This window comes from Maylandia zebra, unplaced genomic scaffold (assembly GCF_041146795.1).
Source record: "Maylandia zebra isolate NMK-2024a unplaced genomic scaffold, Mzebra_GT3a scaffold01, whole genome shotgun sequence".
NCBI classification, from domain to species: Eukaryota; Metazoa; Chordata; class Actinopteri; order Cichliformes; family Cichlidae; genus Maylandia; species Maylandia zebra.
In genome coordinates this window covers 2,434,140-2,448,128 of record NW_027490031.1, presented here as the reverse complement: position 1 = coordinate 2,448,128, position 13,989 = coordinate 2,434,140, and the positions used below count along the sequence as shown (strand labels likewise).

Genomic DNA, 13,989 nt, shown 5'->3' with positions numbered 1-13,989 from the left:
CCCCATGATAGAACAGAGAAAATCTGACTCATAGTGGTCAAAACATTTTATATTTCTTTTTATTCAATCATCTTCCAGAAGAGAGAGCCCTGCACAGCCCCAAAAGCCAGCTGCAGGATCTCTAACATTTGAAGCTCCACATGTGTCTTATATGGTGTTATTTCTGTAGACAGAATGATTCTTACATCCTGTTCAAACTGCGGTGACTCTGCTGACTATATCTGTTCGTATTTTGAATGTACATTTTACACTTGTTTAAGATTTACTTTCTAAACCTTGAAGGCTGCAAACTCACATCAGCTCACCCGTCTCTGGTTTATATCGTATGCAGAGTCAATCCTCTTAAGCCTCTGGCAGCTTTGCACAAATTAGGAGTTTTGCATGAAAAAGGTGAACATGGTTCTTCAGTTTCAGCATGAATCTACACAAATAGACTTTGTTCTCAGCAGCTGATTACATGTGAACTAATGAATTTCTCTACCAACCTTCCAACTGTAGGAGTGACTCCATGTCACGCCAGCTGTGGAGCATTTCTCTTCTGACTGATGGGGACGTGGATTACGTGAGTTTACTTGACTTCACTGAGAATCAGCTGCACCTCCCAGTCAACAGTGAAACACAACTGTATGACCGAGCTGTGAGAGTCCTGCAGAAGAGGAAGAGGAAGGTGAAAGTCTGCCTTCACTGTGATCACAGAGTCTGTCAAAGTGCGAGCTCATTCCTCTTACACCATTTACCCCACATCCACTCACTCAGGTATGCTCTTTGGTTTTACTTATTAAACACTCAATGTTTTCATGTGATCTTCAATTGTGGTTTAAAATCCAGTTGAGTTACTTTATAGAAATAATTGAACCAACTGTAGTACTGACCTTATGTCTTTAATGTACTTTTAATGCTGGAGATATTTATCTGAGACAAATCTAGGACGGTATCAGTGCTGCTTGTTTCTGTTTGTTGTTCTCAGATCAAATCATCACATCGTGTTTCCTTTTCTTTCTCCCAGTTTCTGTCAGTCATCAGGAAATCTCTCAGATCAAACTGAGTTGTTGATGAATCTCTTCATTCTAGCAGCAGAGAGAGAACAGAGGACAGGAGAGAAGATCCTCAACATGCTATCATCAGTCTGCTCTTATCAGACATTCCCTCTTCATTCTCATTACAATGACAAATATCAGAGTGACTTCCTGCTGGATCTGTGCTCCCATGTGAAGGACTGTGAGACTAAAACAGGTCTGAGTGTCCTTCCATCATTACAGCCAGTTTTCCAGTCAGCTCCTGCAGTCTGGTCCATAGACCTCTCAGAGAGAAAGACCTCCATCCTCCTGGAGCTGCTGAAACTCCAACCAGAGAAGAAACAAGTGGAGCTGACAGGCTGCTCACATGAAGAGAGTGAAGTGAGGAGTTTGCTGCAGTGTCTGCCTTTTATCTCACAGCTCAGGTAAATAACATGCTCTTCACACAATAAAGTCTGTCTGTCAATAAATGAGTGCTGAAAATAATTCATGAAAATATTTTAGCTCTATTTGACAATTTAGTTGCTGCTTGGTTGAAGCCAGTTTATAGAAATGAGTCCACAAATTTGTAACGTTTACCTTCAACAGTTTTTTAACATGTGACAGTTTGTCTGTGAGAATAAAACTGCACTTAGTGACATTTACAGCATCACTAAGACCTCCTGGGAAAAAAAGCTTCATTACAAATATTAATAAAAATTGTACTGTTAAGGTATTTATGTGTTTCTGATGGGCTTTAAAACAAAACAGCATCAAGCAGCTTTCACTGCAGAGGGAAACAGTTTGAGTCATCCAGGATGTTCAGCTTCAGCCTGCATTTGGGGCCTCTCTTCTCCACATCCACACAACGACCATTCATACGTTATTTCTGTCTTCTTCCACACAAAGTAGACCCACTGATTTCACCTCCATTAATAAGAAATATTGTTACATTAACAGGTGACACAGAGCTATAAACAATATGTAACTATAACAACACAGGCAACACTGTTGCTGCATCAAAGGAGACTAAGCGATGCTGGTAGCAATCATTAACATGTGAATGAATGAATGTGTGTGAGCGCTCTGTGCTGCAGTTTATTTGTAAGCTGACAGCTGCACATTAAAGCTGTGACACTTTGACCTCGATCCACTTAAACATGAAAGGTTACTCGCTGCATTCAGCTCTGACACACAATCTGGTGAAGGAGTTTGTCACCACATCAAAGTGACGTTCATGTTATCATGAGCTCCAGCTCAGAGCAGACTGGACATAAAAGACTCAGAGAAAATGTGTCACTTACAGCTGATTTTAATCTGACACTGAACATAACCTGATCTACACCAGGCTGTGTTCAGCATCTGTTACCATGGTGATATAGCCAGGTACAGAGAGCTAGTCTGGTGAAACTAAACACTGACAGGAGGCTCAACGTGGCCACTAACATGTGAATCTTTGTGTTTAAGACTTTTCTGAACCAGAAAATATTAATTGAGTCTAATTTTCAAAGTAAACAAATCTTAATCTAAATGAATTAACTGTAAAATGTTAGTAAATATGTGATTTCCACGTGTGTGATGTGAGCAGCAGGTGAAGCTGCTGTTGTAGATGTTGTTGTTCCCCTCTGTGTGTTTCTGTATTGTTGATGTTTAGTGTTTTGCTGCTAACACTTTATAACAGCTGCGCACTCTTCAGCATTAGTGTTAGTTAATACTTGTTTCATCATTTATGAAGCATTACTCCTCCTCAGTATGTCGTTCATAATCATGGATACACATGATGACGTTTTGCTGAAGAGGCTCAAATATAACATGTTCAATGACAGCAGTCTGATACTTTTCCAATGATGGACGAACACTTTATAAAGTTGTACATGTGTTACAGATATTCCTGAGTTAATTCAGACAGTTACTGGTTGTTAGTGAAGTATGTTGTGTGAGCTGGTCTAAAGTGAGGCCCATCCATGACTTCCAAAGCATTTATCACATAACCTGAAAGCTCAGCAGGACCTGGAGACGCCAGCAGGTCTGAGCTGTCTTCATGACAGGAAAAGGAAAACGCACAAAGTGATACAGAACATACAAATATTGATCACACAGTGCAAACATAACTCACTGAAGGTTTGCAGAATATTAAATGAGCAGGGCCAGAGTGTGAGTTTGAGGCTTTAAGAGAGGAAGAGACTCACTGAGCAGCTGGAGCCACTCAGAGCTGTAACTTCAATGTCCTGAAACTTCTTCTATCAAATCAAATGTGAATGATCACAAAACACTAGTGAATATTTCACACAGCGTCACAGACGAGTGTAAACAGCACGAACACAGTGTTGATATTGAAGTGATCAAGGCTACTTTAGCTGCTCCCTCATCACAAGGAGTCACCTGATGATGCAGGAAAGTGTCTCTGGGATGTTGAAGAGTTTGGAAGTTCTGTCGTTGGCTCCTCTGGTTTGTAGTCAGTCACTTTTAGTAAAGACGTCCAGTCAGGTTCACTTCCAAAGTGCTCCTGAGTGAAACACAGCAGCTAAGCTGTTTGGTGCTGTGCTTTCACACAGGTGAACTCAGGTGAAGGCTGAAAAAGGGGGCGTGGCCTCCTCGTCTGGCACAGTGAAAACTCAGAGCAGCTGCTCAGGCTAAGGAGGTGATGAGGTTCAGAGGTGGCTTGCCATCTCCTTCATCATAGAGAATCCAACGCAAACAGCATTTCCTGTCATTGTAGAAAACAGATGTTACTGCATTAAACCAAGAAATACCAGGATTCAGTGACCATAGCAAATATAAAATCTAAACTCTCCAAATACTCCGACGTACATGAATAATACAACACTGTATTACAGCTGTTCTCACAGTGTTCTACCTTTTTACAGCAGTGACATAATTATTTGATCCTCTGCTCAATTTATGAGTTTGCTGACTTCCAAAGAAATAAACAGACTCTGATTTTTATCAAAGTTTCATTTTACTGAAGACAGAAAATCAGCAAAGATCCAGATTAAACTCACAAACATTGCAAAGTGTGTCAGCAGTGTGTGGTTGTTTCAATGCAGCTCACATCAAATCATCACTGAATGTTTCCTTCTTATTGTTGCAGAGTTGATGCTGAGACATCAGATGAAGACCGAACGAGGATCTTTGTGAGTCTGTTCTGTGCAGCAGCAGAGAGAGAGCAGCAGACAGGAGAGAAGATCCTGGAGCTGTTAGCATCAGTGTGCACATACAAACACAGTCCTCTTAAAGAGAAATGGTGTGACTTCCTCCTGGACCTGTACTCTTATGAGACTAAAACAGGTGTGAGTGTCCTTCCATCATTACAGTCAGTTTTCCAGTCAGCTCCTGCAGTCTGGTCCATAGACCTCTCAGAGAGAAAGACCTCCATCCTCCTGGAGCTGCTGAAACTCCAACCAGAGAAGAAACAAGTGGAGCTGACAGGCTGCTCACATGAAGAGAGTGAAGTGAGGAGTTTGCTGCAGTGTCTGCCTTTTATCTCACAGCTCAGGTAAGTCAGATTGTATTCAGAAGCTTAGTGAAGAGTTTTGATGGAGAACATGCGTTCACCACATGCAGTATACACATAGTATATAGTTACTTTACAAAGAAAGCAGAAAACAACTTTTCTATTCATTTAATCTTAAAGTAAAGTTTTTACCGTCTCTTCTTGATTTAAAGAAGCTTCTAAAAGTGGAATTTTGAGAAATTTCTAAAATATTTGTGTTTTCTTGTTTTTATGAGGATTAATAAATTAGTTATGTGCTGCAACTGAGATGATATGTTTCCCTCGTTTATGTTATATTTAACATGGAGCGTCATTATGTACAGGAAACATGGACCAGATGGAGTCCATCAGCAGTGTGTGGCTGTTTTTATGCAGCTCACATCAAATCATCTCTAAATGTTTCCTTCTTATTGTTCCAGTGTTGCATATGATGGGTGTTCAGATCCTGATGAAGCAGTCAGGATCTTTGTGAGTCTGTTCTGTGCAGCAGCAGAGAGAGAGCAGAAGACAGGAGAGAAGATCCTGGAGCTGTTAGCATCAGTGTGCACATATCAGACATTCCCTCTTCATGAGAGACACATGGAGGATGATGATGATGATCTGAAGCAATATCAGATTAACTTCCTGTTGGATCTGTGCTCCCATGTGAAGGACTGTGAGACTAAAACAGGTCTGAGTGTCCTTCCATCATTACAGCCAGTTTTCCAGTCAGCTCCTGCAGTCTGGTCCATAGACCTCTCAGAGAGAAAGACCTCCATCCTCCTGGAGCTGCTGAAACTCCAACCAGAGAAGAAACAAGTGGAGCTGACAGGCTGCTCACATGAAGAGAGTGAAGTGAGGAGTTTGCTGCAGTGTCTGCCTTTTATCTCACAGCTCAGGTAAATAAGTGATGATGGTTTCATTTGCAGAACGTTTCCAGCATGTTCTCTGATCCCATCTTCGCTGTGTTCCAGCTGTGATCCAGAGTTCTTCCAGAGTGTGTGCACATCCATGTCTGTAAGATCCAGAGAGGAGGCCCAGCAGCTGGAGTCTCTGCTGCAGCTGCTGGGCTTCCAGCTGCTGCTAACAGGCGCGTTACACAGGAAAAGCTGCTGGTCTGTGGGGAGAGTTCTCAAACTGTGCGGCTCTAAAGTGGATCTCATCCTCACACCCAGCAAGATGTCTGCCAGAGGAGGCGCTCTGCTCTTCAGACACACAACACAACTACACAGTCTGAGGCAGGAAGTGAAACCATGACTCTCTCCTGCTCTTCTAACATCATTTCTATGTGAATCTTTAGTTCTTGGTGTTCATCATTTCTGCTCTTTCGTCTCTTCGTTCTTCAGGCTTTCCATCGACATGTCCTTGCTGCTGTCTCAGTGGGTAAGAAGAGGCAGAGCGGCCCGTCGGCTGGCTGTTGAAGAGCTTTCTCTTGTGCCTAAGAAAGCCCGACCATCACACAGAGTATTGTTGAGGGCCGTCAGTAGTTTGGCTTCCCTGCTGAGATACTGGACAGTCGGACGGTTAGACCTGACTGAGACCTGCATCCCTGCTCAGGGTCTCATTGCACTGCTGCTCCATCATGGTCCTCTGACAGTCAAGTAAATGTCTTTCTGAACATCACAGGACAAATAAAATGTCGATTTTTACTTCAAAGCTTATTTTATATTGATGATCTCTGCAGACTGAGTGAAGAGAGCTTCCAGCAGCTTCTGTCTCTCCTCCATGAAACCCAGGACAAGGACTTGACGTTGTCCTTCTTGAGTAAGGTTGGTGGAGACCTGACCTCCTGCTGCCTGAGCTGGGAGCTGCTTCACTATCTGCTGCAGCAGCCGTCGGCTCAGACCATCACTGTGGACCTGAGGAAGAGCCTGTTCTTACAGGAGGAGACCACACGTCTGCTTCCCTTTCTGGACAGGATTGTGTTTACAAGGTGCTGAATGTGGTTTGATCTTTTACACAGTTTCTGCTGATTAATCAGGAGGATTTGAAATGCTGTCTCATCTTTAATCAGCACTTCATGGATCCTTTAAACAAAGTTGGAAATAAACTCTTTGTTTTCAGGCCCAGTCCCAGCTTTGTGATGAGCTCCATCAGAGAGCTCTACAGAGCTCACGACAGTCACGCTGTTCCCAGTTTGCTGAGGTCACTCGGTCATGTGATCAGCCTGAGCTGCAGACAGCTGGACTCAGTGGACTGTGCTGCTCTGATCTTCATCCTCAGACACGGAGACGGAGTCAGACTGAACCTGCTGTGGACCTCCATACCAGCAGGGGGAGTAGAGTCCATCCTCCTCATGCTGGACAGCGTTTCTCGTCTCAGGTCCGATATTAGAGCTCGTTTCTCTGTGCTGCACTGTGTGATTGCTGAACAACACACTTTATTGTAACATAATGCTTCAAAAACAAGCTAACATTTTACTGTTAGTGTGGAACAGATTACGTGAACAGTTGAACAAGAAACTACAAGGAAAGTTTCAAACAGCAGGCAGAGTGAACATCATTTAAAGGTAGAGCAGTAATAATAACAACAACAGCAACAATAACACATTTTATTAGTGGGCGCCTGTCTAACAACCCAGGGTCACCGTAGCAAACACGGAACAGTAAACAGGATCAAACAGTAACTGGTTCATGTTGATGTTTACAGACAGTAAGCTGGTTTGAAGACGGCTTTGAGTTCAGTTTTCCTGGAAAAGAATCCCAGAGCCGCTGATAGTGGTGCTCATAGTGGCGACATGTACGAACAACAATGTGGTGAAGCTTCATATCTTATATATCATAGTTGGAAAGAGACGATAATTACACTCTGATGACACAAACAACATGTTATCACTATGGTATGTGTTCTTTAATGATGACCAGATGTTTATTTCACTACTTATCATCGAGGGTTTCATCACAGATGCCCCGCCCCCGACTGTTGTTTAGTCTCAGAGATTCACGCAAGCTTTTCTTTAGCATTAGCCCGCTGTCATGGCAACAGTGAGAGCCGTTTGTTGTATTTTAATCCAACACAAACTTTACTAAACAACAAAGAAATTCAGACTAATCAAAAGTTTTTTTGTTTTTTTTATTTACACCCAAGGGCCGACTTATCGCTGAACACACTGCAGCTTAGCATTAGCCGTCCTGTTTTTAGATGTCACACAATATTCATGAATTATTTACAAAGTTTACAAATGTCAGCTTTGCAATTTCTCATTAATTATACAGATAATTGTTTAAAAATATATCCATCCATCCATCCATCCATCTTCATCCGCTTTATCCGAGGCCGGGTCGCGGGGGCAGCAGCCTAAGCAAAGAGGCCCAGACCTCCCTCTCCCCAGCCACCTCCTCCAGCTTATCCGGGGGAATACCAAGGCGTTCCCAGGCCAGCCGAGAGATATAATCTCTCCAGCGTGTCCTGGGTCTGCCCCGGGGCCTCCTCCCGGTGGGACATGCCTGGAACACCTCACCCAGGAGGCGCCCAGGGGGCATCCTTGTCGGATGCCCGAACCACCTCAGCTGGCTCCTTTCGATGTGGAGCAGCAGCGGCTCTACTCTGAGCCCCTCCCGGATGGCCGAACTTCTCACCCTATCTCTAAGGGAGAGGCCAGCCACCCTTCGGAGGAAGCTCATTTCTGCCGCTTGTATCCGCGATCTCGTTCTTTCGGTCACTACCCACAGCTCGTGGCCATAGGTGAGGGTAGGGACGTAGATCGACCGGTAAATTGAGAGCTTCGCTTTTACACTCAGCTCCCTCTTCCCCACGACGGACCGGTGCAGCGTCCGCATTACTGCAGCTGCAGCCCCAATCCGTCTGTCGATCTCCGGCTCCCTTCTCCCATCACTCGCGAACAAGACCCCGAGATACTTGAACTCCTCCACTTGGGGCAGGAACTCATCCCCGACCCGGAGTGGGCACTCCACCCATTTCCGGCTGAGAACCATGGCCTCAGATTTGGAGGTGCTGATCCTCATTCCCGCTGCTTCACACTTGGCTGCGAACCGTTCCAGTGCGAGCTGGAGGCCCTCACCCGATGAAGCCAACAGAACCACATCATCCGCAAAAATCAGAGATGAGATTCTGAGGCCACCAAAGCGAAAGCCCTCCGCCACTTGGCTGCGCCTAGAAATCCTGTCCATAAAAATTATGAACAGAACCGGAGACAAACGGCAGCCCTGGCGGAGCCCATCACCCACTGGGAACGAGTCCGACTTATTGCCGGCAATGCGAACCAAGCTTTTGCAACGGTTGTATAGGGATCAAATGGCCCGTAGCAATGGGCCAGACACCCCATACTCCCGCAACACCTCCCACAGGACGCCCCGAGGGACACGGTCGAATGCCTTCTCCAAGTCCACAAAACACATGCAGACTGGTTGGGCAAACTCCCATGCACCCTCAAGTATCCTGGAGAGGATAAAGAGCTGGTCCAGTGTTCCGCGACAAGGACGAAAACCGCATTGTTCCTCCTGTATCCGAGGTTCGACTAGCGGACGAACTCTCCTTTCCAGCACCCTGGCATAGACTTTCCCAGGGAGGCTGAGGAGTGTGATCCCCCTGTAGTTGGAACACACCCTCCGGTCCCCCTTCTTAAAGATGGGGACCACCACCCCGGTCTGCCAGTCCACAGGTACTGCCCCTGATCTCCACGCAACATTGCAGAGGCGTGTCAACCAGGACAGCCCTACAACGTCCAGAGCCTTCAGGAACTCGGGGCGGACCTCATCAACACCAGGGGCTCTGCCACCAAGGAGTTGTTTAACTGCCTCAGTGACCTCGCCCCCGGAAATTTGCGGGTCATTCCCCTCATCCCCAGACTCTGCTTCCTCCTCGGAAGACGTGTCAGTGGGATTAAGGAGGTCCTCGAAGTATTCCTTCCGCCGCCTGACAATTTTCTCAGTCGACGTCAGCAGCGCTCCGCCAGCACTATACACAGTGCAGGTAGAGCACCGCTTTCCCCTCCTGAGACGCCTGACGGTTTGCCAGAATCTCTTCAAGGCAGTCCAAAAGTCTTTTTCCATGGCCTCTCCGAACTCCTCCCACACCCGAGTTTTTGCTTCAGCCACTGCCCGAGCCGCATTCCACTTGGCCTGTCGATACCTGTCGGCTGCCTCCGGAGTCCCACAGGCTAACCAAGCCCGATAGGACTCCTTCTTCAGCCTGGTGGCTCCCTTCACCTTTAAAAATATATTATTGGAAATAATTTTGGTGAAGTTTACAAATGAGGCCCAAACATTTCTGGTGATCTTCAGTGTTTCCCAAACTGCAGCCTCTGACTTGTTGCTTCTGATTTGTGTGTCTCATTTGTGGTTTTACCAAATGGTATCATCAGCGTTATTGTCATTTTAATCTTAGTGAATTAAAATTGGTCGAATTAACAATTTAATTGTATTAATTATAGTTATTATCAAGTGTTGTCATTACACCTCCTGGGCTACTTTTATCAGCTGCTCGAACAACAAGCTGAAGGCTGGAAATCACAAGTTTGTCTGCAGACACATTTGAACTGGACCCATTAAAATAATCTGCTACATGCTGTGTTTCTGTGGCTTCCTGGACACAAAGGAGACATTTACTCTTCATCACTGCTGACAAATGATGCTTTTAATCTGATAAATGCAGTAAATTATGAACAACGAGTTACCAGATGAACAGAGTCCTTATTCATTTAAAGCTGTTATCTGTTAACATCCACCTGCACAATCAGCCCAAGCAGGGAAACTGGGCTCAGTGTGACTTTGTCCTAATAACATGAGTGCTGTGCATAAATCCAACATCTAATTACAATAATGTGTCTGCTGCTAGTTCATAGATGCTGTTCTTAAAATCCTTTAGTTTTAAAGATCAACACATTTTATTGAAGCCAGCAGTTTGTTTGCAGCATCTATCATTTGAGATTTTCTGTCTCCATGCGTTTCTTTCCAGTGTTGACAGGAACCAGCTGCTGAGGTTCATCCACTGCTGTGCTGCCTGTGACGTCCAGCAGGAGGCAGCGTCAGGCCTGCTGAGGACTCTGCAGCACAGCTTGGATCTGTCCTGCTCCTCCTGTGTGGAGCTACCGGAGGAGGATCAGACTGAGCCTCTGAGTCTGACTGCTGATGACTGCAGGGCCGTCTCCACCATCCTGACACAGGGCAGCCGGGACACACAGCTGGACCTGCGAGACTGTGAGGTGGAGGACAGCGTGCTGGACCTGCTGTTTCCTGTCCTCCACAGGGTCCGCCTCAGGTGGGAAAGACCACCGAAGAGTCTGAACCAGAGAGAACCTTGTTCACGCTGGTGTTGATGCATCCTGACAGTTTCTCTGTTTGTCCTGTTTAGAGTCAGTAACACTGTCCTCCTCCAGCTGCTGTCTCTGGTTCCTGTGAACAGTGAGAGGGACGCAGTGAGGCGGGCGGTGTCCCTGTGTACAGCCCTGGGTGGAGAGCTGGATCTCAGTCACAGCACGCTGGATCAGAGGGTCTGCGGGGCATTGGTCCAGATGCTGGACTCGTGTGAAGGGCTGACAGAGCTGGACCTCAGTCACTGTCAGCTCACTGACCAGCTGCTGCTCCCTCTCATCACACATCTGCACAAAGTCCAAGTCCTAGAGTGAGTGTCACACACTGATCCTCCTGTGGGAGGCACCAACAACCATCAGCCTGTTCACACACACTACAGTAATATAATGTGCAGCGATCAGTTAGAGCCACATGTTGTGTTTGTGTTACAGTCTGAGTCACAATCAGATCACTGATGCTTCGACCGATGTGTTACTGCAGCTGCTCTCCATCAACCCCTCCATCCACTGTGTGCGGTGAGCCAACATGAAGGAGTTTCTTCTCAGACTCTGAGAGGAATCATTCACAGCCTGAGCTCACGTGGATTCATGTTGTTCTGTGTGAGTGACGTCTGCTCTCTCTGCTTTGGTCTCTTTCTAGACTCTTCAGCAACAACATCGTGCACAGAGCAGCCTTCAAGGAGCACACGCAGTTTAAGATCTGGTGAAGCACTCGCCATCATCACCATCGTCATTATCATCATCCTCCTGGTCATCGTTATCATCATGGTCGTCATCATCAGAGCAGCCTTCAAAGAGCACACGCAGTTTGAGATCTGGTGAAGCACTCGCCATCATCACCATCATCATTATCATCATCCTCCTGGTTGTCATTATCATCATGGTCGTCATCATCATCATCAGAGCAGCCTTCAAGGAGCACACGCAGTTTGAGATCTGGTGAAGCACTCGCCATCATCTTTAACATCGTCGTCATGGTCGTCATCATCAGGGAGATGTAGTTTTATGGTCTCAGTAAAAACTCTCACAATTGCTTCATACTAAACAATTTGATATAATTTAAATTTAATTTAAGTAAGTATCTATCGGCACCTGTGGTCGGCTCGGCTGAGGAGATCCAGCGTCCCCGCCTTCTCTCACCTCGTCTTCGCTGCAGTGAATCCGCAGAATCTGTGGCCACTGTAACCGGTTCCCTGGATGGCTGTCACCGGTCTGATGGACCCTACCAGGATCGCCCTTGTTAACGCTCGGTCGTTAGCAAATAAAACGTTCATGTTGATTTCCTCTGTGTGACAGAAACCTGGCTAAGTGACGGTGAGTTAAGCGCTTTCTCAGAACTGTCACCGCCAAACTGTTGGTATTTTAACTCACCGAGGACGGGCCGAGGTGGAGGAGTGGCCACAGTTTACAGAAATACTTTTCGCCAACTGTCACCTGTCACTTTCTCCAGTTTTGACCTGAATATGTTTGAGCTGGGTCATCCTGTTCTCTGTGCGCTGATCTACCGTCCACCTAAATATAACAGCAACTTTGTTCATGACTTCTCTGAGTTCTTGGCTGAAATAATGACAAAGTAGGACAAAGTTTAATCCTGGGTGATATTCATGTGTGTTGTCCTACTAAACCACTGGCAAAGGACTTTTTAAACCTACTTGATGCTTTTAATGTGTTGCAGTGTGTCACAGGTCCCACTCATAAACATGGACACACTCTGGTTTTGTCTCATGGTTTACCTGTTTATAATCTTCAAATTTATGATGTCGTCTTTTCTGATCACATGCCTGTATTGTTTGAAACTTCTCTTCCCTGTAACATCACTACTTGTGTCCTCCTACTGCTTCTCGCATGTTTAAACCATCAAGTGTCGCCCAGTTTTGTACCCCCTTTATTTTTTTATTATTTCAGAATTGTTGTCTTAAGCAACATTTTTTTTTGTGTCCCGTTTGGATCTATAGCCATCAGAATTGTTGTCTTAAGGCCAAGAAAGATGCCAAGCGGATTTATTTTACCAAGTGGATCATCATGGCCTTGCCATATTGGTCCATTTGATTGACCTTTATTATAATTATGAATTTATTTTATTTTCAGTTGCTACAAACGGGACAGACATGACTGTGGGATAGGACAGGGAGAAAAAATGAAAGAAAGAGAGGGAGAGAAAGAAAACCAAAGGGGAGAAGAGACGGTGAGAAGAGGGGGAAGGAAGAAAGAAAACAAACAAAACACCTGGATCACCTGTATGGAGAAAAAAAAAATAACAGGAAGCCATTGGCCCCATCTTATCTTAATGACCTTGTAATACCATATCACCCTATTAGAGCACTTCGCTCTCGCTCTGCAGGCCTACTTGTTGTTCCTAGAGTATTTGAAAGTAGAATGGGAGGCAGAGCCTTCAGTTTTCAGGCCCCTCTTCTGTGGAACCAGCTTCCAGTTTGGATTCAGGAGACAGACACTATCTCTACTTTTAAGATTAGGCTTAAAACTTTCCTTTTTGCTAAAGCATGTAGTTAGGGCTGGACCAGGTGACCGTGAATCCTCCCTTAGTTATGCCGCAATAGGTGTTGACTGCTAAGAAATTATCCACTGGGTGTTTCTTTTTCACTCACCATGTGCTTATACACTCTGCATTTAATTATGAGTCACTGTATTATTGTACAATCTTTACCTTAGAATATAAGACCTGTGGGGATAGGAACAGACTCACATTCACTCCCGCATTCACACCTATGGGCAATTTCGATTTTTAAATTAACCTTTGTGTTAGCCCTGCGACAGACTGGCGACCTGTCTGAGGTGTACCCTGCATCTCGCCCTATGACTGTCAGGCATGGTAACTCCAGCATCAACTTCGGTCTATTAAACATCCGCTCTCTCACTGGTAAGGGACATCTCCTCTGTGATCGCAAGTTGGACTTTCTTTGTTTGACTGAAACAAGCCTAATGACTTTGTTTCTCTCAACTACTCCACTCCATCTGAGTTTGTTTACACTTGTCAACCTCGCATCTCGGGGAGGGGCGGAGGTCTCGCGATAATTCACCGGAGGCATTATGATTATCTGTGTCACCCTCTGTGTATTTATGTGCATGTCTCCCTCAGTTCAGGGTCGCGTCGTCTATGTCTCCTCCCCGAACCTGTGTGCTTTTCTGTGTTCCCTCGGTCCTCAATTAGCATTCCCAGTTTAGTTCTGTTTCTTTGTGAAGCCTGCAATAAAGCAGTGATTTTGAGTTCAGATTTTTGTCTCCGTGAGTTT

At 45.4% G+C, this 13,989-nt stretch overlaps 1 protein-coding gene across 1 annotated transcript; it reads left to right on the top strand.

The window, feature by feature from the left end:
• Positions 1-507: 507 nt before the first annotated feature.
• LOC101476530 (uncharacterized) lies at positions 508-11,513 on the top strand. Its single transcript, XM_076880865.1, has 12 exons — positions 508-756; positions 1,007-1,441; positions 4,087-4,491; positions 4,908-5,366; positions 5,442-5,705; positions 5,814-6,068; positions 6,152-6,400; positions 6,532-6,789; positions 10,384-10,686; positions 10,780-11,049; positions 11,171-11,254; positions 11,379-11,513. Exons 1-12 carry the CDS (start codon positions 509-511, stop codon positions 11,443-11,445), a joined length of 3,297 nt encoding a protein of 1,098 aa, XP_076736980.1. The 5' UTR covers position 508; the 3' UTR covers positions 11,446-11,513.
• Positions 11,514-13,989: the final 2,476 nt, after the last annotated feature.

What these genes read in the sequence shown, in the direction of transcription:
- LOC101476530 (XM_076880865.1), top strand. Translation starts at nt 509, where the DNA reads ATGTCACGCCAGCTGTGGAGCATTTCTCTTCTGACTGATGGGGACGTG. An exon ending in CCCCACATCCACTCACTCAG is followed by an intron (nt 757 to 1,006) that starts GTATGCTCTTTG and finishes TCTTTCTCCCAG; the next exon opens with TTTCTGTCAGTCATCAGGAA. An exon ending in GACAGGATTGTGTTTACAAG is followed by an intron (nt 6,401 to 6,531) that starts GTGCTGAATGTG and finishes CTTTGTTTTCAG; the next exon opens with GCCCAGTCCCAGCTTTGTGA.